Raw genomic sequence first — 18750 nt, 5'->3', positions numbered from 1 at the left:
CGCTTGAAAATATAATGGGTTACTATTTTCTCTTCTTTTCTTGCACTTCACCTTTATTGATTCTGTCAGAATAGCACTCTTGATCAGGACAGGCTTTAGAAACAAACTGAGATAACTTTTAACGCACGTATAATTTATTATGTCTTCGTTATTTTAACACGCGTGGGAGGCGAGGCGTGTATCTCACAAGAGTTGTGCTACCAACTGTGTAACACTATAAATCATAAAAAAGAACTTAAAACCAAAAATACCTAGATAGGCAACTCAATAAAATAAAAATTAAACAATGCGCAACCGCCGATACATTCATAATAATAAACGTAATATTTTCCGTATATTGCATATCGAAAAAATATTAAAAGTTCTAATAGCACTTTTCATAGTTCTACAGTTCTTGATAAAAATTAAAAAAAGTTCCGCATTCCTTCTATTGAAAAATCAAAATTGAAAAAATGTCGTGCTAACTTCGTGAATCTAGCACGACACTCTCCCCTCTAAAGTACTAAAACGTGTGGAAAATTATTTTTGACTATAGTTCCCGATAGTTCTAATCAAGATTCATACATATATACAATTTCAGGTCGATATTCCACCAATTAACAATTTTTGAATAATTTGTTATATCTGCGTTCAGCACGACACTTACAAATAACACTACCCAAGTGTCACTCGCCGATTTTCTTGAAACTTTGCACACACGTAGTACATCGAAAAACATTAGACACGTGTCTTTTTATTTGTACTAACAACGCATTTTAAGGTTAGAATACGCATTCGAAAATTTAACACTCTATAGCACAATGGTAACTAACGCTACTCCTGAGCGTTATTCTCTTACAGCTTTTACGACATTACTCTATTATGGATTTCATTGTCTGAATGTTTGGCATTAATTTTACGAGATTTGAAATGGCAGATTCAAAATTGCGGACCGAAATCGCAGAATTTTCAAAAATTGTATTAAAAGTCAGTTTCGAAGAAGTGTTTTAGACCCATGATTACGATTTTGGTAACAGTTATATCAATCTAGAGGTGGCGGATGAAAAATGGCAAATTCAATATGGTGCATCCAAAATGGCGGACCAAAATTCCAATTGTTTTAAATTAGTTTCAAAGACCATTTTTGTGGTGGTTTTCGAGGTCACTGTTTACAATGAATTAATAGTAGTTTGACAAAATTCCTCTAGATTGATATAACTGTTACCAAAATCGTAATCACGGGTCTAAAACACTTCTTCGAAACTGACTTTTAATACAATTTTTGAAAATTCTGCGATTTCGGTCCGCGATTTTGAATTTGCCATTTCGAATTTCGTAAAATTAATGCCAAACATTCAGACAATGAAATCAAAATAGAGTAATGTCGTAAAAGCTGTAAGAGAATAACGCTCAGGAGTAGCGTTAGTTACCATTGTGCTATAGAGTGTTAAATTTTCGAATGCGTATTCTAACCTTAAAATGCGTTGTTAGTACAAATAAAAAGACACGTGTCTAATGTTTTTCGATGTACTACGTGTGTGCAAAGTTTCAAGAAAATCGGCGAGTGACACTTGGGTAGTGTTATTTGTAAGTGTCGTGCTGAACGCAGATATAACAAATTATTCAAAAATTGTTAATTGGTGGAATATCGACCTGAAATTGTATATATGTATGAATCTTGATTAGAACTATCGGGAACTATAGTCAAAAATAATTTTCCACACGTTTTAGTACTTTAGAGGGGAGAGTGTCGTGCTAGATTCACGAAGTTAGCACGACATTTTTTCAATTTTGATTTTTCAATAGAAGGAATGCGGAACTTTTTTTAATTTTTATCAAGAACTGTAGAACTATGAAAAGTGCTATTAGAACTTTTAATATTTTTTCGATTTTCGTAGAACGTCGTGCCAGCTTCAAAGACGTATAAAACAGTCTAACCGCGCTTTTTCACAAATTAGTGTATACAATTATTATATGGACATAAGAGATGTTCCCGATCTGAAAAGAAATTTGAGTTACATATATTGTAATCCGGTAAGTATTTAGTTTAGCGGCCTCATTAAGCTCTTTCGAGACGTTTTGCGCGAAACGAAAGAATTAGGCAGAAAAAAGCATCGATTTGTCCCGCGAAGCAAGATATCACTCATTAAAGTAGACCACTTTTTAAGTTAAGAAACCTGTCATTATATTTAGTAATGTATTTGACAGATTTCCTAAGCTGAAAAGTGATCAACTTTAACGATTAATATCCCGCTTTGCGGGGCAGAGCGACGCTTTTTTCTACCAGATTCTTTCGTTTTGTGTAAATCGTCTCGAAAGAGCTTAATGAGGCCTCTAAACTGAATATATTTACCGGATTACAGTACGTAACTCTCACGAGACGAGGGTTCGAGACCCACTGATGTCTCGCTCGCGGATCGCTATGCGCTGCACGCATAGACGTATAATATATCACTCGCTCTCTCGCCCACTCGCTCTCTCGTCCTCTCGCTCTCTCATTCACTCGCTCTCTCGCTCTCTCACTCACTCGCTCTCTCATTCACTCTCTCTCTCTCTCTCTCTCTCTCGCCCTCTCACTCACTCGCCCTCTCGCTCTCTCACTCACTCACTCATTCGTTCTCTCGCAAATATATCTTTTCTCACTCCAACTTCTTGCACTACATCGCGTCGTACACTTGTCATACACCGACCGGCGGAGATGCTGTCCGTATATCCGTGTGACTTACACATGACGGGTCGATAAGTTAGAGTTTTCTAATGTAGAGCCTCTACATATGATCGTTATGTGTGAGTCACACGGATATACCAACAGTATCTCCGCCGGTCGGTATAAACGGAGCTGCTGCCATCTCGACGAAAAAGAACGGACTGTACATTTGATGATGATGACGACGACGTTTCTTAAATGAAATTTTCCAATTTCAGACTTTGCATCGCCATATCTCCGCTCGTAGGGCACGTACAAGAAAAATAAAAACACTTTTATTATATAATTCGACTTCAAGCTATCCATTGAGCCTACTTAGAAGTTCATCCGTTCAGCGGTTATTGAGATCTAATAATCTGAGTGTCTGCGAAAGCGTCGCTTTGCGTAAAAGAGTCACGGTGCGGTCTCGCTGTGCGTATACTTGGCGCGAGACACTACCGTGTCTCTTGATACTTTATCAGATTCGATAGCTTGTTCATTAAGTCCAGGTTCACAATTGATATTTTTATACCATCTTGAGAATGTTTTGGGTGAAGAAAATTATTCATAAAATTATTTCTTATATAATTAAATAAAACAAAGGCTCAATCCGCAATAACGATCAAAGATAACAATAATAGCAATAAGCCACGCTGGATGTTGGTGCAAAAATCCTTTAATAATCAGATTGAAGTACAAACGTTTCGGTCTGCGTCAGACCATCCTCAGTGTAACAACTTAAATAAAAAATATATACATTTATGAGCTTCAATAAATAAAAAATTATAAACAAAGGTAAATACAATTAAATTATATAACATTATTCAAATCAAACAACGTACCAACAACTCCACTCAGAAAAATTCCATACTGAACAAAATAAGGCGCAAACAAAGTTGACTTCGAAACATGTAATCTGTCATAAACAAGTAACAAATTAATAATTCGGTGTCGAAATAATATAGTTCCTTTCTTTAACAAACTCCAAGTGTACATTCGTAGCAAATTAAAAAAGTAATACATACCAAGAATACAAAGTAAATCTTAGATCGTCTGAGAATCTACCCAAGAGAGTCTCAGGAAGATCTATTCTATTCGGAGTCACAAAGGCTAATGCTTCAATTCGTCAAAACATAACGGCCAACCGATCGCACACCCAAAACAACAACCGACATGTATATGTATATGTATATAGTTAGAGAGAAGGAAAGCTGTTTAAAATAGGTAAGTAATCATTTGAAAGTAGCTCCGTGTCATTTTGTGAATTTAAGGGATTTAACTGTCTTTTTATATTTATCATTTCGGATACTAATCTCTTATTATATGATCTCTCTTCATCCAGAATTTTCACATCATTCCAATTGAAATCGTGACCAGACTCTAACTTATGTGCTGAAATAACAGAAGGAGAACCTGATTTTTTATTAATGTCCCTTCTGTGTTCCTTTACCCTAGTGTTCAATTTTCTCTTAGTCTGCCCGACATAAGAAGCATCACAATCATTGCAAGCAATCCTATATACCACATTACAATGCGAAAATTTTTCTAATGGATCCTTTCTAGAGTTAACAAACCTCTCCAACGTGTTAGTGCATTTATACCCCAGATTGAAATTATATCTCTTTATAAAATTGGAAAGAGATTCAGTAACTGATTTTATGTAAGGTAACGTAAAAAATTCTTTTTTTATTCTTCTAGTTTCAATTTTTTCAACGTTAGTATTAAAACAGTATTTTTTTAATCTCTTATTTATATTAGTAAAAATAAAATCGAGTGGATAACCATTATTCAATAACATACTAATAACTGATTCTACATTCTTCTTGTAAAAACAAGGATCAGAAATCTTCAATATTCTATCTATCAAACCAAAAATAATTCCCCGTTTATGTGAAACTGGATGATGAGAGTAAAAATTTAAATACCTCCCCGAAAAGGTGGTCTTGTAAAACCAATCGAAACTTAATTTCAATCTGGGGTATAAATGCACTAACACGTTGGAGAGGTTTGTTAACTCTAGAAAGGATCCATTAGAAAAATTTTCGCATTGTAATGTGGTATATAGGATTGCTTGCAATGATTGTGATGCTTCTTATGTCGGGCAGACTAAGAGAAAATTGAACACTAGGGTAAAGGAACACAGAAGGGACATTAATAAAAAATCAGGTTCTCCTTCTGTTATTTCAGCACATAAGTTAGAGTCTGGTCACGATTTCAATTGGAATGATGTGAAAATTCTGGATGAAGAGAGATCATATAATAAGAGATTAGTATCCGAAATGATAAATATAAAAAGACAGTTAAATCCCTTAAATTCACAAAATGACACGGAGCTACTTTCAAATGATTACTTACCTATTTTAAACAGCTTTCCTTCTCTCTAACTATATACATATACATATACATGTCGGTTGTTGTTTTGGGTGTGCGATCGGTTGGCCGTTATGTTTTGACGAATTGAAGCATTAGCCTTTGTGACTCCGAATAGAATAGATCTTCCTGAGACTCTCTTGGGTAGATTCTTAGACGATCTAAGATTTACTTTGTATTCTTGGTATGTATTACTTTTTTAATTTGCTACGAATGTACACTTGGAGTTTGTTAAAGAAAGGAACTATATTATTTCGACACCGAATTATTAATTTGTTACTTGTTTATGACAGATTACATGTTTCGAAGTCAACTTTGTTTGCGCCTTATTTTGTTCAGTATGGAATTTTTCTGAGTGGAGTTGTTGGTACGTTGTTTGATTTGAATAATGTTATATAATTTAATTGTATTTACCTTTGTTTATAATTTTTTATTTATTGAAGCTCATAAATGTATATATTTTTTATTTAAGTTGTTACACTGAGGATGGTCTGACGCAGACCGAAACGTTTGTACTTCAATCTGATTATTAAAGGATTTTTGCACCAACATCCAGCGTGGCTTATTGCTATTATTGTTATCTTTGATCGTTATTTCTTATATATTCATATGCTTTTGCTGAATAAAAATGAAGCATTACTGTAAAAGATTGTAGTTTTTCTGAATATTTCTGTTTTGATGATTAAAGCTCTGTCAGCAGATTTAATATACTCAAAACTCTTATGCGATATGATGCTCGTTGCATTGTACTGACAATTTGTTGTCTTCATAACATGTTGAGGTCTCACAGTGTAGGTCGTATCAAGAGACACGGTAATAGCCTAGTTTACACCGATCGTTTGATACGCGTATCAAATAGTACATTTGAGCTAATCAGCCAATGACTAAACGGATGCACTAGTTATTTACTATTTAATACGCGTATTAAACAATCGGTGTAAAATACACTAGTGTATCGCGCCAAGTGTACGCGAAGCGAGACCAACTGTGTATCTTTACACGAAGCGGCGATTTCAGAGACCCTTAGATTATCAGATCTTAATAACCGCTGATCCGATTAACTTCTAAGTAGGCTCAATAGATAGTTTTGGTTTGCATTATATAATAAAAGCATTTTCGTGTAGGTGGCGTAGGTGTAGAGATATTGCACTGCAAAGTCCAAATCTTGAAATTTTTAAGAAACGTCGTTATCATCATCGTCGTTTGTACAGTTCGTTCTTTTATTCTTAGGTGGCAGCAGCAGCGGTCTTTTGCACGTATGTACATGCACGTGTTTATACCAAAGTTATATTAATTTATGTTTATATTTATGTATGTAATTTTTATATAGTTACGGTGTTTATGGGGCGGCATAGTCACGTTACTATATTTAGTTTTATATTTTGTTTACATAAGTACTACACTAATAGTGAATTCGGTCGGTTTGCACTCGTGTTACACTAAACTATACAAGTGCAGCACTAGGCCGAATCCACATTGCACTGAATTGTACGAGTGCAGCACTAGGCCGAGTCCACATTGCACTGAATTGTACGAGTGCAATACTAGATCCAGTCCACATTGCATTTAACTGTACGAGTGTAACAGAATTCTAGCCGACACTCCTAACCTTTCTGTGCAACATCAAATTCATAATTCTATACTATTCGTAACACTATTAAACATTTAGCCATTACGAATGAACAAAGGAACTGTTCAACAAGTAAACATAAACAGAAACGGTGGAAATAATATCAACATGAGTATAATTTTCAAAAGAATTATATTAGACGACAACAACACAGTAATAGAGAACGAAACTCACATTTTATGTGAAGTAGAGAATGAAACAGGTATAACATATCTAATATTTAATATTTTTACGTGTATTTTTAATTTCTATGATTAACAATCTAAGGAGAACAGAAAAATCAAGATCATGTCAATTTGACGGAAATAATGTCATTGATGTTATATCGATAAAAACATGTTAAATTTGATAAATATAATGTCAATATGATATCATTTACGTAAATTGACATCATTTTGACCTTTTGTTATTCTTGTTATACTAATGGGTCATTTTCTCAACTCTCTTTCATTGATAAAAGTATCTTAAATGTAGCTATTATTAGTCATTAGATGATTTCCAAGTCAATTTTACAAACACTTTTATCAATAAAAGTGAGTGGAGAATATAATGTATACAGAACATTATATATATATATATATTATTATTATTATTATTATTATAGGTGATTTAAACATAATTATGATGGATAAAAAAAACTGTCTGAAGCTGGACATGAAATTTCTGATAACACTATTTTAACAGAAGAATCTTCAAGTTTTGATGAAAATGATGAGTTACATGCAAATACTAAAAACGACGAGTGGTCAGATGAAACCACTAGATTTATACTGGATAAGTATGCTGATTATTTGGAATTAGTCGGCCCAATGAAAAAATTTAAAAACAAAAAGGTAATGTGGATGCAAATCGCGAAAGATATGGAAACAGTTTTAGGCATACAAAAAACATATATCTAATGTGAAAATCGGTATAAAACAATCCTTCGAAGAAAACGTATTTGTGATAAAAATAATGCAACTTCCGGATCGAAGAGGGCTAAAATAAATTTTGAAAATGAATTAAAACAGATTGCTACCAAAGATGACAGTATAGAGCCAGAAGTATTACAAAGCGCAAATAAAGTTGTACTTAATGTTAAAAACACTAATGTGTCTGAATCATCTAATACATTAAAAAATAAAAAAGCTAAATGTAACTTACTTCAAACTCTTATTGAGATTCATAAGGAAGAAGAATCTAAAAACCAAGAATGACATGAAGAGAAAATGAGATTGTTAAGAAGCTTTCTTGAAAAAGAGAATAAGGATACTTCAGACGTGTGATAAGTTCTAAAGCATATTTTTTCTATTTTTTCTATATAGCATATTTCGAATCTTCTATGTTATTTCTAAACATGCATAAGACAGTACAAGTAATATATAATTTAGAGAGATATTTGTGTTTAAAATAAGAGAAACGTGATAAGACTTAATCTTTTTTCTTTACTTTGATATTAAATAAAAATTGTACTGTAATTTTGTTTATTCTTAAGATAAAAATATTAAGTTTTTGTTTAGGTAGTGTACCAAAAACTATGTGAAAATATTAAAGTATAACGAATCTATGTATTTAATATAAGTTGCGCGCATGATTCATATTATATTACTTGCAATATTGTTACATCTTAATATTTTTTGACAAATATTCTTATTAGACATATATTTTAATATTTATATGATACTATGTCGCATTGATAAAGTTTTTTGTTACTATTTAAGGATATACTGTGCAATAAAAATATATGAAACTATATATAAGTATTAAACATGGTTTGTATTATTATTGTACATTTATATCTATATATGTAGTATTATATAATACTTTAATAAGTTTTATTTTTATTAAATATATTTACACACATACTATTGTTACGTCTAATGCTATATTAATAATACAACTATACTTTATTCATTATTTATTTAGTTCTAAAAACATGCTGTACAATACATAAATAAAATAATATAATATTAAAAGTATTCTACAGTTTGATTCCTATGGTATAAATAAATCATTGCAAGTACTATCAGTACCGTTTTATTTAAAATTTATTACAAAATACAGAGCGATTCAATTTACACCGTACGATGTTACAAAAAAATATAAAGTAGGTTATCCTGTTAGCTTTTGCCATGGTACACGAAGTAAGGTAACTTAATAGTTTAATTGACAACTATAATTAAAGTTTCAAAGAATGCAAAATATATAAATAGAAGATTTGTAGCGATTACATGAACTTTTATTATCCAACATTTTGAGATTTCAACAAAAATGAAATAGTAATCTTAACACTTATATGTTAGAAAACATAGCTGTATGCACAAATATATGTACATCTGAACTTAAAAATTATTTAAAAATTATTTTTTCTTCATTGGAATTAATGTAATATCTGACACAAAAATTTCTTTTTTCCTCACCTGCAGCTCTATTGTTATTTCTATAATATTCCTCAAAATTATATTCAATATTTTGAAACGGTTCATCTATTTCCTCAAACAAATCATTTAAATCATCTTCATGAAGAATACATAAATTATGTAATGTACAACAAGCTATAATGATTTACAGCAACGTTGAACTGTATGAAAGTCTAATTGAATTAGTTGTCTGAATCGTGCCTTTAATAAGCCAAAGGCATTTTCGATTTTTACTCTACAAACACAGAATTTGTAATTGAAATTTCGTTGCTCCTCTGTTAAATTTCCGTAATCTTTATAAGGAGTTATGAAATATTTTTTAAGAGGATAGGCTGCATCGCCTAATATATGCCATTCATTTCCACATATATTTGGCAATGTAGTACTTATAAAAGATAGGTTGAAAACACGTGCGTCATGTATTTTACTAGGTGGTCCTGTGAAAACGTCAAGAAACTTGTTCTTTGAATCACATATTGCTTGCAACGTCAAAGAAGATATATCATGTCGATTAACATATGTTGATTTTATTTTGTGAGCAGGTGTACGTATTGTAATATAAGTGCCATCTATACACCCAAGAATCCCAGGAAAACCATTGATCTGTAAAATTATATCTGCGAATTACATTTGACATTAAATGTGTTTGAGAAAGAGGAATTATTAATATGTATCAATTCTAATTCAATATTTAATATAATTCAATATTTTTCAATTAATTGTGCATCTACTAGTTGTTTAATGAATAACAATTAAATAAGAAAATAGCTTTCTAAAATACGTACATTATATAAGTAAACATTATATAAATGTTTAAAGACTGTACAATTCGTAACATAAAAATGATTAATAAAACGTGCAATGTTAACCTAATTCATGGAAATATTTGTTTCTTACTTACATTTTCAAATTCTCTTGAAATCTCAGTCTTTTCCTCAAGTGTCCCAAGAAATGTTATTATATATCGTGCTAAGTTATTTAAAAAATCCATAATGTTATCACAAACTGCATGAAATTTAGAATCCGCCATATTAAATCTACCTGCTACATCTCTAATAGAACTTTTATTACCTGCAAACCTTTAATGAAAATATTAATTAATACATATACTTTCTCTATTTATTTATTATTTATAACATAGTAAAATATATTTATTACTATGTTATACAGAAATATATACCCAGGTAAGACACAAAATCATTTAACATCAAGATAATATCTACATGATATTGCTTTGACATTATTTGACGTCTTTACTTTATACAGGGTGTTTCCTAAGTAAGTAGACAAACTTAAGGAGGATATTCCTTGGCTTATTTTAAGAAGAAAAGGTCATATAAACATATGTCCTAAACTGCTTTGTTTTCCAAAAAAAGTACATCACTGTTTTCGTTCACTTTTCGGATAGCGTGCTTTTGCAGTACGAGTCAACAGCGGTGGGGATGGAGTGGGGATGGTTTCGCTATCGTAAATTTCCATAATAACCATCTTTGGTGTGATGAAAACCCACATGCAATATTAGAATCTCACTTTCAGGTTCAATTTGCATTTAATGTATGGGTGGGAATTATTGGTGATTTTTTGATTGGTCCTGTCTTTCTTCCCTTGAGACTTAACGGTGCTTCGTATCTACATTTTCTTGAAGATGAGCTACCTTTGGAAGATATTCCACTCAAATAGAATGTGGTTTATGCATGATGGCGCTCCACCCCACTTTAGCTTAGCAGTTCGTCAATTTTTGAACAGGAAGTTTGCCAATCGATGGATCGGTCGAGGTACTCAAAGACCAAACCATTTATGGCCTGCAAGATCCCCAGACTTAAATCCAGTAGATTTTTTTCTATAGGGACAGCTTAAATCTTTAGTTTACGCTACACCTATTCAAAATGAAGAAGATCTCAGAAATCGCATAATAGATGGATGTGAAAGAATACGTAACACTCCAGGTATTTTTGAGCGTGTACGTCAATCAATGGAAAGGAGAGTTGAGGCGTGTATCATGGCTGCAGGTGGACATTTTCAGCAGTTACTGTGATGTTATTATTTTTCTTTTTAGTTACTATTTTCTTTTTCGTTATAATTTTTCTTTTTGGTTACTATTGTTTTTCATTTGTTTCATTTGCAATAACACAAACTGTTCTATAATAAACGAAAAGTGAACGAAAACAGTGATGTACTTTTTTTTGGAAAACAAAGCAGTTTAGGATATATGTTTATATGACCTTTTCTTCTTAAAATAAGCCAAGGAATATCCTCCTTAAGTTTGTCTACTTACTTAGGAAACACCCTGTATATCTGTGTGTATATGTTTTGTGGGTGTGTGTGTGTGTGTGTGTGTGTACTTCTGAAAATGTAATATTTTGTTACCATAAAAATGCCAGTAATTTAACATCGTGATATGTGATTATTAATAGTATTTTGGCAAAAGTTTGATTCTTCATATAAATCTTTCAATTTTACATATATATTCCGTTGCAAACGAAAGTTTCTCTGAAACTAAATATTATATACAATTGCAGTAGAAATATACAATTGTTACAACATATATCATAAGAATACTTACATAAATTTACTTACTTCTTTATCTGAATATTCATTGATAATATCCATATAATTGTTTATTTTTGGTCTTTCTTCTTTCACATACTTTAAAACTAAATTTTCTTTTTCATCATCACTACTACTACTTTCTAACATTTCATTTATAAACATAACTCGGTTAAAATTCATGATTATTTTCCTCTTCTTTCTCACTAGTGCCAAATAGAAATTAGTGCCAAAAAGAGGTTATAATTGCGTAGTAAACTACACTGCCAAAATTCTAATGTAATACGTGTAGCACTCTTTCAGTTTTTCTGGTGTGTCCGAATGAGTTTTACACAACATACCGAATACGACGAATGCAATGCACTGAAACAGTGAGCATCGATCGAATGCGTTACACTAGGACAGTTTGAACTCAGTGTACACTAGTGTACACTAGTGCAGGCGATCGAATTCACTATAAGTATTATCTGCGGAAAACACGCTTAAAGCGCACAGATTATTTACGTTTGTTCCTCCATGCCTACTTTGTTTTAAGTATTGTAATTGTAATTAATTCTATCATTGTTACATATTCGTGCCCTTTTTCTTTAAACTTTACCGCGCTTAAGGAACATAGAAACCTCTATTATCGACGTTGTAACGACTATGAAGTATACCCGCTGGCCGGATGGCGTCGCCAAGGCCTCTCCTTTTGTAGAGACCCTCAAGCACTTCCTTTTGGATGGCGACTTGAAAAGGTGATTGCGGCCACGTGTCGAGCTTTTGGGCGAAATTTTGCGTAATATTGACCTCTGAATAGTGGAGCGGATATCGTATTTGACTCCCCCCTCGACGTAGTGCGTGTGGGGTTTTGTCTGGTCATTGTATATAAATAACCCACAAAGTAGTCTGCAGACGAACGTAACTAACCTCTCTCGCCCTTGTGCGGGAGAGGCGCTTTCGATGGACTGGACTCCTGGACAATGTACGTCAGATGAGGACGGCAGCGTCTACTTGGATGATGATCTTCAGATGACTGCGCCCTTCCGTGGTTTTCAGATGGAAGCTAACGGTGGCAATATGAAGCAAAAGAGGAGTTATAACGGCACGGACATTCTGCCTCCGAACAAATCAAGCAAGACAGAAACTGGAAACGGCTCGCTCAACACCAAGAATTGTAATAACAGGGACGTCATGCCTTCGAAGGAGTCGATGAAAAGGAAAATCTCCGGAGAAGCCAACGAGACAGCAAGCAATGCTGGAACTGGGTCGACAAGCGAGTCTAGTCCTAGGGAGACTATTTCCTTCGGGAGATTCGATGTTGGACCATTCAAGGTATGCCTTAAAGCACCTAGGATAGTTAATCCCGATAATCGCTATTCTGTCAAAGCAGTTGACGCAGGTAGGCGCCTATACAAATTGGGTGTCTCCTTTATCTCGATGGAAAGATCGGGTTTTAATAAGTGGACAGTTACCTTCGCCAATAAGAAGGCTGCTAATGCGGCACTTAGTAATAAATTTTTAAAGGAAGCCCAATGGGAAATTTTTATCCCTAACGCCTTTGTGTATCGCCAGATTGTCATTAAAGAGATTCCTACGAGCGTTTCTGAAGAGGATCTTTTGTTGGAGTTCAAGAATAGCAACCCAAATCTCCCGGTGAAGGAGATTTATAGACTAAAGAGAAAAGTTGTGGACCCCGTCTCCGGAGCGGCATCCTTTGTGGACTCTGAATCAGTCAAGGTCACAATTAGATCGTCGACAATTCCGCAATTCGTCTTCCTGTGGAAAATTAAAGTTTCTACGTCGATTGTCATTCCAAGGCTACGAGTGTGCCACAATTGTGGCCAGTTGAACCATCCAACGAAATTTTGCCGTAATGCAGCCAAGTGCCTCAACTGTGGAGAGGCAAAACATCCAGAATCGGTGACTTGTGTAAAGCCCGCCGTATGCATTAGCTGTAGCTGCAATCATCGCACCTTCTCGAAGGACTGCAAGGAATACTTCAAGAGAAGGGAGATTAATCGCGTCATGGCTGTAGACAATGTAGACTTCCGAACAGCCAGACTCACATTAGAAGATAACCTCAAGAATGTTTTAAATGATGCCGGCCGTCGCCAAAATATGAATCCAAAGGAGTTTCCACCGCTTCAGTACCCTTTATATTCGTCTCAGTCATACGCACAATCTTTATCAAGAAATGGAACTTCGGTAACGCCCGCAACAGCGACGAGGATTCCGCACTTTGCCGACAAATTGGTCGTGGAGGACTTGAAAATATGGAAGAACATTGAAACAGCATTATCGAGTTCAAACGATATATCCCCGCTGCTCAGGAGACTGCTTAAGGCGGTATCTCTCCATGAGTCTTTCCCCGTCTCGCCTGATGTTCAACGTCCTTCAGTGGAACTGCCAGAGCGTCCGCAAGAAACTAGTTGAGCTAAGCCTTCGATCTAAGGACTACTCCGTTATCCTCCTTGCGGAAACCTGGTGCAGGCTGCAGGACCCTCTTAAAATTAAAGGATTCGACACGGTCAGATGCGATCGTTTTGACCAGCTAGGAGGAGGAGTCGCAATTTTAGTAAGTAATGCGGTTAGGTATACGACTTTAGATATTAAGTATAACTGTGATGATAGATTGGAGGTTTGCGGAATCCAGATAATTTTAAATAAGAAGCCTTTATATATCGTTTCGTTATATAAGCCTCCGGACGTTCGAGTGTCAACGGAGGACTGGTCGAGATTTTTTGATCAGTTTCAAGGTGAGGCGGACCTTCTAATCGCAGGAGATTTCAACTCGCATCATGTAGCATGGGGCAGCTCCTCATCATGCACGATGGGTAGGCATTTGCTTGATGCATTGGATACGGCAGATTTGTATTGGGTCAATAATGATCAACCCACATATTTTTCTCGTTTTTATAATACGCAATCAAATATCGACCTTACAATTGTCAACCCTCGCTTATTATCCGCTTGCACCTGGGAGGTGGGAGAAGACCCTTGGGGTAGCGATCATTTCCCGATCTCTATATCTATCTCTGGTCAAGTTACAGCTTCTAACCGATTTTGTGCATCTTATAGATTGCATAGTGTTAAAACGGACTGGAAGGAGGTCTCCAGACTCTTGGAGGAAGCCACCCCGCTATGTTTAGGTCTAGTATACACGCTGACTTGGATATTCAAACCAAGTATTCCAGTTTTTTCGCTCTGATCTCGGACTGTGTGACTTCGGCTACTCCTAATAGGAATACAAAGAAAGGTAGTAAGCCCCGTAATAATGTAGATCAGAACCATAAAGGGAGGAAATCTACCGCATGGTGGAACCCGGAATGTGAGGAGATGGTTGGCTTTAGAAAGGCTGCCTTCAGGAAATTCAAATCGGTACCCTCTTATGAGAACTTTATCCATCTTCGTCAAATAGAGGCAAAAACCAAAGTTACGCTACGCAAACATAAACGGGAATACTTTCAGAAGTTTTGTGAATCTTTAATTATGTGAACTAATATCAAGTATCTTTGGGCTAAGATTAAGTCAATGAGTAATAACTTTCACCGCCGGGAAAATTCTAACCAATACAACTCTAACACAATCGACACGGTATCTCAAGAGATTGATAAGTTATGCCCTTCTTGGACCGCTACAGCCAAGCCAGATTTTAGCGATTGCTCCGCTAGCGGAATTCTAAACCAAGAATTCTCTTGGTCGGAATTTTCGCGGGCCTTACACAATGTTAAAACAAATTCGAGTCTGGGTCCGGACGGTCTCGACTACTATGTGTTTTCTAAATTTAATATCGACCTGCAACGGGGATTCTTACATTTAATCAATGAGATTTATTTAACGGGTAATTTTCCTCGTGAATGGCACGAGTTCGGTCTCTTTTTTATACCTAAAAAGGAGTCCGGTAAATTCCATTCTATCTCTCTTGCTCAGTGCTCGCTCAAGCTTACCGAAAGAATGATTAATAATAGGCTGCTGTGGTGGCTCGAGAAAGAAAAAATCCTCTCATCCAGCCAATTTGGCTTCCGAAACAACAGGTCGTGCATAGATAGCGTTGCGTTGTTTCATTCTTTTACTCATCATAAGTTTAATGTTAACGAGCATGTAGCAGCTCTTTTCCTTGATATTCAGGGTGCTTACGATAACGTTTTATGTGACGTCCTCATTCAGAAGCTCAAAGTCTTAGGTTTTCCTAAAAATACTTTGAATTTTATTTACAACTTGATTCATTTCAGGACTGTTCACATTAGATTCGATTCAGTCGACGAGATTAGACACGTGTTTAAGGGTTTGCCACAAGGTTGTGTGCTGAGCCCCCTTTTGTACATGCTTTATGTACAAAATTTAGAAGCATTGGCGCGAGGGTTATGCAGTGTGCAAGTTTTGGAGTTTGCGGACGATATTTGTCTGTTTGTAAGCCATAGAGTCCCTGATACTACGGTGCGTATTCTCGAGGAGCGTGCTAATGTTCTGGTCGGGTGGCTCAATAGCTTGAATTTAATGCTTTCGCATAATAAAACCATTTTTTGCGTCTTCAGTAATTCGAGTTCGATCGTTAATAGACGCTGGTCTCTTTGTCTAGAATCCAATAGATTATATAGTCAACAAAAGTCAGATTTTTGGGAATTAATTTTCAATTGGACTTGAAATGGAATAACCATGTCGAAGCAGTCTCGAGATCATGTATCAAACCTCTGGGTGTTCTAAACTTGTTAAGGGGGGTATGGTGGGGAGCTGACCCTTCTATCTTCCTTGCTATCTATAAGGCTCTAATACGTTCTAGATTAGAGTATGGTGCTTTTATTTGGAATGAATTGCCTGCGTATCTTGGGAAGAAAGTGGATAGAATACAGTATAAAGCCGTCCGCCTCGCCTTAGGATATAGAAGATCCTGTCCTATTAATGTAATTCTGGGCGAGAGTAAAGAACTTCCTTTGGAGTTGAGATTGGAGTTTCTTGGCAGGAATTTTTTGGCCAAAGTTTTTGGCAACTATGATCATCCTCTACTTCCGGTCCTCACAAGCTACGCGGACCTCACAGAAACTCCGACCTTTATACCAAAGCGCCCTCCCCCGCTATTGGTTTTATTGCATAAGGATATAGTACCGATATCTTACCTTATCGTATCCGATAATAAGCCTTGTTACAGTTCCTTTAAGTTCGAGACGCTGTTAGTGGAGCCGGACGTGTCCTTCTCTGAGGGTGAAGATATTAAAAATTGTATACATCCTAGTCATAAATTTGAAGCTGTTTTTAACGATGATATTTATTCCACGTACAGCGTCTCTAGATATTTTACTGACGGCTCCAAGTACGCAGCCGAGCCTTTCGTGGGTTACGGTATCGTTGCTCTGACTAATAATGAGTGCAAGACGTACCGTAGAAGATCTAGTAATCATACATCTATTTTCATACTGGAAGGCATGGCAATCGCTTTCGCTTTGAAGTTGGCTCTCTGCGATCCAAACCGACTATATTGTTATTTTCAGACTCGGCTAACGTCTTGGAGTCGTTGACTAGCAAAAGGAATGGTGCAAGATACCTCACATTGTATTGGAAATTTTAGATTTAACTTTTAAACTGGGACAAGCGGGCAAAGTAGTTAAAATTTTCTGGACCCCGGCTCATGTCGGAATACGATACAACGAGTTGGCTGATCAATTAGCAAAGGACGCTATCAGGAGCGGGATCGATTCGGAGTACTGTCTGCCAGCGTCAGATTTCAAATCAGTATGGAGGGAGCGCCTCTTCTCCTCCTTCATGGAATGGTGTAAACTAATCGGTGCTTCCAAGGATAAAATTTATACGACATTTTTATCTGAATCGCGTAAGCCATGGTTTCATAAATCGACATTCGGTAGAGCTAACATTGTCTCTATTAACAGACTTCGTTCCAACCATACGTCACTGGCTGAAAGTCTTTTTAAAATAGATGTAATCGATTCTCCATTATGTGACTGCGGGGACTATCCCCAAACCGCTAATCATATTTTCTGGCAGTCCCGAAACCTGGAGGGGGAGAGGGGTGCTCTTACTGATAGTCTATACGAGAATAATATTCGGGGCCCGTTTTCTCTTGATCAGCTTATTCGGGATTTGTTATGTCAAATCCCCGTCTTTGCGGCGATTCTTAAGTTTATATCAGATATTAGGAGCAAAGTTAGAATATAAGTTCTTTCTAAGGGTGATTGTATTGCTTTGTAAGATGACGGGAAGTACAAGTATTATAATGTGTGCGAGCGAGAGGCTGTAGTCGCGGGCGTACCTCGATTTATTCTGTATCTGTGTGTGTGTGTGCGCATCATCTATGTATGATTCGTCCCCAAGGGGTTTTTGTAGATAGCGCTCGTGCGCAGGGCGGGATGGGCTTATGCCCAGCCCATCTTTGTATATACCTGAATAAAAAAAAGAGGACCCTCAAGCAGTGTTAGTATCCGTACGATAATTATCGTACATGCACGATAATTTTAACCATTTTACGATAGCACTTTGGTATCGTACGTAAATATACGATATTTGAGAAAATCGCGTTTATTCAAAATGGCAGTGTAATATTTCATTGCTATTTAGGGAATTTTTTTAACTAGTGACACATCACATAAATGTCCTTGTCGACCTATATCACTAGCTGAAAGCTAGATCTTATACTGACTTTTTTTGATAATTACTTTTTTGAAATAATTAATTTTTTAAATTTTATATTTACATAAAAAACGTATCCTTTTTTTTTTAAGTATGTGTGCAATAGTACTTTATTAAGTATAAATATATAATAAAATTAGTACAAACACATACTAGTCTTGTATTATTACGTATTATTTTTTAATTGTAAGCAAGATACAAAAAATTATGTTATAATAATTATAATAAGTTATAATAAAGAAACACATTTAAATCTCTGTCTGTTTCCCACCTATTTCTAGCTTAGGTTACACTAATTGTTTGATATGCGTATCAAGTACATTTGAACTGATCAGCCAATGATTAAATTTACTAGTTGTTTACTATTTATTGCGCGTATGAAACAATCGGTATAAACTAAGTCTCTTTTATGCCTTAGGTTCCTGCGTTCCTGTACGTAGATGCGGAAACGCTTGTTGTGCGACAGGAAGTAATACGACAGCCAATCATACTTTCATTCATATAAAATAACGATAAAT

At 35.3% G+C, this 18750-nt stretch overlaps 1 protein-coding gene and 1 pseudogene across 2 annotated transcripts; one reads left to right on the top strand and one right to left on the bottom strand.

The window, feature by feature from the left end:
- Positions 1-5212: 5212 nt before the first annotated feature.
- On the top strand, positions 5213-8409 carry LOC113563086. 2 transcript variants are annotated; one of them, XM_026974179.1, is made up of 3 exons: positions 5490-6867; positions 7350-7498; positions 7676-8409. In XM_026974179.1, the coding sequence occupies exons 1-3, from the start codon at positions 6714-6716 to the stop codon at positions 7859-7861; spliced, it is 489 nt and encodes a 162-aa protein (XP_026829980.1). In that variant the 5' UTR covers positions 5490-6713; the 3' UTR covers positions 7862-8409. The 2 variants fall into 2 exon arrangements, 1 of the variants encoding a protein (XP_026829980.1); XR_003407313.1 differs by having other exon boundaries at positions 5213-6867; positions 7270-8408.
- Positions 8410-8665: 256 nt separating this feature from the next.
- Positions 8666-11974, bottom strand: LOC113563085 (annotated as a pseudogene).
- Positions 11975-18750: the final 6776 nt, after the last annotated feature.

Source organism: Ooceraea biroi, chromosome 12 (genome assembly GCF_003672135.1).
Source record: "Ooceraea biroi isolate clonal line C1 chromosome 12, Obir_v5.4, whole genome shotgun sequence".
Classification (NCBI taxonomy): Eukaryota; Metazoa; Arthropoda; class Insecta; order Hymenoptera; family Formicidae; genus Ooceraea; species Ooceraea biroi.
The sequence above is the reverse complement of the archived record's forward strand: the minus strand, read 5'-3'. Positions and strand labels throughout refer to the sequence as shown.

Coding starts and splice junctions, on each gene's coding strand:
- LOC113563086 (XM_026974179.1), top strand. CDS start 6,714: ATGAACAAAGGAACTGTTCAACAAGTAAACATAAACAGAAACGGTGGA. Junction 6,868..7,349: donor TGAAGTAGAGAATGAAACAG/GTATAACATATC, acceptor CTATTTTAACAG/AAGAATCTTCAAGTTTTGAT. Junction 7,499..7,675: donor AAAAATTTAAAAACAAAAAG/GTAATGTGGATG, acceptor GAATTAAAACAG/ATTGCTACCAAAGATGACAG.